This window comes from Thunnus albacares, chromosome 4 (genome assembly GCF_914725855.1).
Source record: "Thunnus albacares chromosome 4, fThuAlb1.1, whole genome shotgun sequence".
NCBI lineage: Eukaryota > Metazoa > Chordata > Actinopteri > Scombriformes > Scombridae > Thunnus > Thunnus albacares.
Window position 1 is genome coordinate 33,918,585 of NC_058109.1, and position 7,091 is coordinate 33,925,675.

A 7,091-nucleotide genomic window follows, 5' to 3' on the forward strand; every position below is an offset into this window, starting at 1 on the left:
TCTTGTAATTACGGGAAAGGTATCTCGTAATTGTGTCATCTTGATCTTGTAATTATGAGAAATGTCAAATGTAAAAAGACTGAATTATGGTATCATTCAGATGGTATCATTCTGTGAAGTATTCTGTGCCTTGAGTGAATAATCAGTCACATGTCCAGATGTAATGCTGTTATGTATGTGAGGCCGATGTATTGATGAACATGAAATAAAGCAGCAGTATCCTGCACAAGAGTTTATGTATGAAACATTAAGAGAGACAAAATAATAAGCAGAACAATTCATAAGTCAACATCTAAACATCTGAAGTCCTTGTTCGGACAGGAAGCTCTCAGACCTGTTCAGAGTCGTTCAGTTGTAGATGCTTCATGGATACAAAGTCATGGATCTGAAATGCATCCAATATATCAGAATGTGTTAGTCTAACAACCATCCATCTATATAAAGCATTCAATAAAGTTTGATAAAGACATTTGCAGCTGAAACTCCTCATCAGGTCACAGAATCTGATGGATCACAGAATGCAATTTAACAGCTGATATCTTGTAATTATGAGATAGTAAGTCATAATCATGAAATACTAATAATCAAAGTCATAATTATAACATACAGTCAATTTTGCTTTCTTTGGTGAATGCAATGGGCTTCCATAAAAATGTGCTGTTCAATTACATTACTGGAATAATTCTCATTATTTTGGAACAGCACCTGCTGTGGATGTGGCTAGCAGTAAGCTAACTAGAACGCTAGCTGCAAAGGTGAGGCCAGTGGCTACAGAGCACAGCAGCCACAGCACCAGCTATGACTAAAAGAAACAAAAATAAAACTGCAAGATTAAACACAGAAGACAAGACTCCAAAATAACATCAGCACTGCTTTGAACACACAGAGTAGCTGTGCTCACACTCGGCTTCTACAGATGCAGGTTTCCTCTGGCTCTGGTTTCAAAGCAGAGAGCTTATCAAGATGGCTAAACAGAGTTGGAGTTGGGGTGGTGAATATGACAACATAATCTGTCAGTTGATATAAATTTGTCTACTATCATGGATTTACAACAATCCTAAAATCTCTGGGTGAACTAGACCATTAGAGCAGTGGTGTAAATCATTGATCAGGACTGTTTAATTGGATTCATTGGCGTCAATGTTATGAAGTTCTTTTTCAAGTATTTCCTTAGTTGATGAACCAAAATAAGGCATTCCTGTCTTAATACTTTATCCCTTTACAATTTCTACATTGATTATGCTGAAACTTTATATCACAATACAATATATACAGATATCAACATTGTTGCAGAAAATGACACAGTTTCATCCATCACTAGTTGGAGTGAAATTTCACCAAATCACAGGAAGGAGGGAACAACTTCCTTTCCTGCTTTTTGTACTTTTATACACTCATAATACAATGTTTGACTGTTCTCAGGTTAAGAAAATACAACTGCAAGCATGTTGTTGATTGTCCAAAGTGATCATTTACTGTGTCCTCCAGAGGCTGGCACTTTATGTCACCTCTTTAAAAGACTGTTGATAGCTTTGACTTCATCAGTGGACAGAGGAGACAGGTTGTAGCCTCTCAGCTCTGGTTTTCCTGCAAGCAGAAACAGAAAGACAAACATCATGGTCACCTTACAGTAGACTGCTGGGAGAATGTTCAGAGTTTGACTTGTCCTGAGGAGGTATCGATCACGAAATAATAGCAGCTGAAATGTTTCCACTTGTATAACAACTGGTTTACCAGCGGAGTTAGTACTGAGCTGCAACCCCTCCCTGTTTATTCCTCCAAGTCTATATATATCTAACTGAAGCAGACTGGACTCACTTATCACTTCCTCTTCCAACAACTGAACCACTGGGAGATGTTTGGAGTTTAATGACACATCAGCTTCAATCGGAGATCTATCAGAAAACTATTTTCTCTATAAACACAAGTTACAGGAAAAAAGACTGCAGAAATATTCCATATGGGATAACAGTTGTTTTTCTTCTCCAAACACTAAGGGTCAAAGGTCAAGACTCCAGATATCATCTCAATATCCTGTCTGTTGAGGCACTTATTTGATCATCCTGCCTGAATTTATCTAACGAGTGAAATCTGCATCTCCAGTATCAGTGGAAGTTTAATCTCTTTTGACATATAATAAAAACAAATGTCATTGCTACGATATTTATCATTCATCCTGTGCATCCATGAGCTCACCAACTTTTGTTGTAATCGGAATAAAGTTTAATCAACTCATGATTACAGTTGCTCAACAGAAACATCTGGACAATATAACACCACAACTACAAGCTCACAAGTCAACACTGAGCTGATTCAAAACCTCTCTGACACACTCAACAAAAACCTCAACACTTTCAAAAGGAAGCACTTATCACAAGGCTGCAGGGACACATGACTAATGATAGTGTCACATTATTGAGCTCAACTTGCTTATTATTGTGAGTTTTAGAGATGTTGGTAGGTGTGTTTCTGAACCTGGACAGAACCAGTCGAGCTGTGTCTCCCTGTTTCCCGCCTTGATGCTAAGCTAAATGCCTCCTGGCTCCAGCTCCATGTTTAACATACAGACCTGAGAGAGGTATTGATTAGTTGAGAAGTCCCTGAGTCAACTCGCATTTTGTCAGCTGTACCGTTGTTTTTTTTTAGCCACGTCTTTATACACAGAGTAATGCAAAGTGACAGCATGACAGGCTGTAAACTTCTACAAAGTCTCTAAATGACCTAAATACATAATTGTGATGGAAACAGGACAGCGTGACCAACTGAACTCTACTACAGTCAAAATGCTCCTCATACCTTGCATCTCATTGAGACGATTGACTTTTGCTTTCAGTCCTTTGCGAAGGTCATTGATCTCCTTGTCCAGCTGCTCCTGGTCTACAGATGAAACACAAAGATCACAAGAGTTTAGAATGAACTCACATTCAGCCACGACGTGTAAAACATATCACTTTATATTCAGATGTATACTGGAAATCTATCCAATATACAGTACTTAGATATGAACACTTTTACCTTTCTGAATCATCTCTCTTGTCTTGGATTTGGGAAATTTGATGAACATGTTTCCAAAGCAAACCTTCACTTTCTCTGCAAATGACAGCAGTGTTAAAACAGTTCTCCACCAATTCAGCATTGCACTCCTAACACATTTCTTCTTCCATATCAAAACCTAGTGCCTACATTACCCACTATGCAACTCAACCACCTACAGTTGTGTGTCAGATGTATTATGCAAGTAGAAGCTAATGTAGCCTGGAGCTGCTAGCCTCCAGCAGAGATGAGCAGCTACAGAGGTCTGCTAACCTCACTGCTTTCTAACTTCACACCACCAGACTTTTGTCATTGTCTAACTTGAAGTCTTCTGCCTCAACAAACACTGACTCCAGTGACAAAAGGCTTTATGGAACTCTCTCTCACATATGCAGTAGTACTGTCCAACACCTAGGAAAACATATTGATGTGTAAAATCACTGGAATTTACTTTTCAGTATCATTTCACATACAGCGACATCTACAATCAATATACAACTTCACACCTGACTCACATCATGATACTACACTGTTGTTTCCACTGTGAAATCACTTTAATGATTGTTCTCACAAGCTAAGCCATGAGTGACAGACTGAAACATCCATATTACAGCATCCTGTCATGATTGCTCACTCACCTGAATCTGACAGTTCATTCTTCAGTGCGTTCAATGCCTCTCTGTTCCTGTTTCTCTTTGAGTCCAGGTCCACAATCTGAAAAACCAACACAAATCAACAGAGAACATTAGTTTTCACAACAATACAGTACACTAGATTACTCATTTCAGAATGTGGAAAAATTAAAACAAGCAATATATGTTTTTAACTGTCTGGACTTATGCTTAAAGACTGAGGTCCTTATATTTTGTTATATTTGATCAGGTTATGCACTTCGATCAACATATAAAATTGTTAACCTGTTCATGTTTCTTTCATTTAAGAAACATTACCAAACTCAGGTCTGTTGTATCACAACCTGAGCTAGAGATGATTATTCACGCTTTGATATATGTATATATATATATATATATATATATATATATATATATATATATATATACCAGCCTCAGCAAGTCGTCCCTGGACTGTCTACAAATGTTCCAAAATGCTGCTGCAAGGCTGTTGATCAGGTCCAGCAGGACGAGTCACATCACACCCATCTTATCTTTACATTGGCTTCCCATCAGGTTCAGGATTCATTTTAAGGTTTTCACACATAAAGCCCTGCAAGGTCAGTCACCTGTGTACATCTCTGACCTGCTCCGTTCTTATATCACCAGTAGGTCACTTAGGTCTTCTGACCAGGGCTTACTGGTTGTCCTACATGCTCAACTGAAAACAAGAGGTGATGGTGCTTTTGAAGTGGTGGCTCCAACACTGTGGAACACTCTTCCAACAGACACATGATCTGCACTCTCTGTTGATGCCTTTAAAACAGCTGAAGACTCATTTATTCAAACTGCCTTATAGTGTCTAGTGTCTGTTTTTAGTGTGTTTTTAAGGTATGTTGTTGTTCATGTTTTATTATTTGTTTCTTTCATTGTATCTTATATATTATGTATTATTTTTATGGTCTTATTTCTTAAACAATTTTACTCTTGTGAAGCACTTTGTGACCTGCTCTGTGAAAGGTGTTACATTAAATTAACTTTACTTACTTAAAACACGATCACAGAGTCATAGACAACAGTCATATCTAACAGTTAGAGGTTTATATTATGAAGACAAATCTATGTAATACTGTGATCTTTAAGTTTATGGTATTTTAAATATGTTAGTGTTGTCCATCACGAACACATTGAGTGCCTTCTCTCACCACATCCCTCTGATAAAGCCTCTTAACTGTATTTTAAACAATAAATCAATCTTGCATAAACAAACAATACCCACCACTCTACACACACTGGGGAATTACTGTGTTTGCATACTTCACAATAAAGCGACACCATATTATTTATTCAAAGTACACTCATTTTAGTACAAAACATAATTCACTTTTTTTGCTGTAATTGATGTGGAATGTTATTATTTCTCTATTTAACACGTGTATAAGTGTATGCATGTCTAGCTGACCCAAGTTTTCTGTATGTCTGGTAATTTGTGGTTATTTGATGAAACACAACTTTATTTAGGAAAATACACAATGTGAGCACAATTTTAGACTGAAGTACTAAAGGTGTGTAAACTAGATTTTGACACAGGGCCAGTGGTGGAAGAAGTATTCACATCCTTTACTTAAGTAAAAGTAGAAATACTGTTGTCTAAAAATACTCCATTACAAGTAAAAGTCCTGAATTCAAAGTGTTACTTAAGTAAAAGTACAAGAGCATTATCAGCTAATGTACTTAAAGTATCAAAACTGAGAGTGTTCATTATGCAGACTGACTTCTTCCAGAGTGTCATATTATTACAATATGTTTTATTGTTTGTTTTTATCACTAACAAATACATGTAAGAGCATTTTAATGCGGTAGTAAAAAATTCAGTGATCCATTTTAATAATATAGATTTTATTGAACAAAATAACAATAAAGAAAGCCATGTTCTGCTCGTTATTAACAGCTACCTGTTGTTTAGAGGTGAGAACATCCTCAGCTGCCTCCTCAATTTCTGACAAATATTCTAAAACACGCTGTGATTCAGCGTCCATGATGCTTGTGTTGCTCTAAAAATACGTTCGGGCTGAAACAACAACATGAAACAGAAAGGACCGCGATGGAGCTGCATAAAATATCCTCCGTTCTGTCTTCCCCGTTAATTACAGCAAACACGCCCCATCACGTGGATTTATGTTGTTGAAATTTACCATTTAAACATAACATTATATCATACCATATATACCATGGGAAGATACAACAGTAGGACTAGGATACTTCTTTGTCATAAACAAAAATAGCAATAATACACCTATCAAGTGTGGGAAGTTGTCTGTATTTTAGCAGTTTCATTTCTCTGCCACTTATTTACACGAACATTTTGTCATGTGAACATCTATACTATGCATCTGTTTATGATTAATAAGTGTGCACACAAAGCTCTGTGAGATTCTCAAAACTGCATTAAAGGAGAAAGAAACTTTCATTCTTTGTCTGGGATGTGTAACCCAAAGTCAATTTTTCTTATAAAAGAAATAAATAACATATACAGTAGGCTTACATGTTCACCTCCACCCCTTAGATAAAACAAACCAACAAAAACAGCAAACAGTGTAAAGTTATCATATCTGAAGTACGTTTCACATTTAAAATTTACATAGTGTTTACGGAAATATATTCAACACGTGCAAACATAAATTTCACTTGACCTTTTATAATGTCTTTTGTAATGCTTTGTTTTACACCACATTTGGAGTTTTTTGAGGTGTGCTCACTATGTTCGCTGCAAAATCTAGGGACATGTTCTGCCTCAAGATGGCGCCACAAGCTTTAAAAGAGACTTTTTTTCCTGAAATTTAAAGGACATGATCTAGTTTTATGTGCAAGTCGTCACTTGGAATCTGACTGTCACTGATGAAAATTGGTGGAGTTAATAATAATAATAATAATAATAATAATAATAATAATAATAATAATAATAATAATAATAATAATAATGATGATAATAATAATAATAATAATAATAATAATAAGAGTTAAGTTAAGAGTTTGAAAACTTCAGAGATTTGTCAGAGGTCACCAGAAGGTTCCTGACAGTTCAGGCTTATTGCAACACATCTTCCTAAATGTGAGGAAACTGCTTCACTGTAACCCATGGTCAATTACAGGGTCCTTCACTCTGTCTTTTAAAATTTTAAAATTTGCAAAATAAGTTAAAGGATAGGTTCACAATTTTTTACCAAGAGTCCTGGTAGTCGTGAGGTTATGGTGCTGATCATGAACAACAAGGTCCATTGAATCCAAGCCTTTGTTGAATGTCATCCTCCTGTTTCCCACCACTGTCTGTTGTGCACACACTGTGTGCTTGAATGTGTGAATGTGCGTGACAGAAATGTGTGTTAATAGAAATGTGTTTCTTCAAGAAGAAAGTAGAAACATGTCCTTGGATTATACACTACAGTG

At 36.4% G+C, this 7,091-nt stretch overlaps 1 protein-coding gene across 1 annotated transcript; it reads right to left on the reverse strand.

Annotated features, from left to right (window-relative positions):
* Nucleotides 1–219: 219 nt before the first annotated feature.
* Nucleotides 220–5,700, reverse strand: LOC122981415 (p53 and DNA damage-regulated protein 1-like). The gene is made up of 5 exons (XM_044350127.1): nt 5,600–5,700; nt 3,672–3,747; nt 3,016–3,090; nt 2,797–2,877; nt 220–1,587 (listed from the first exon to the last, which is right to left on the reverse strand). Exons 1-5 carry the CDS (start codon nt 5,681–5,683, stop codon nt 1,505–1,507), a joined length of 399 nt encoding a protein of 132 aa, XP_044206062.1. The 5' UTR covers nt 5,684–5,700; the 3' UTR covers nt 220–1,504.
* Between the last annotated feature and the right edge of the window lie 1,391 nt (nt 5,701–7,091).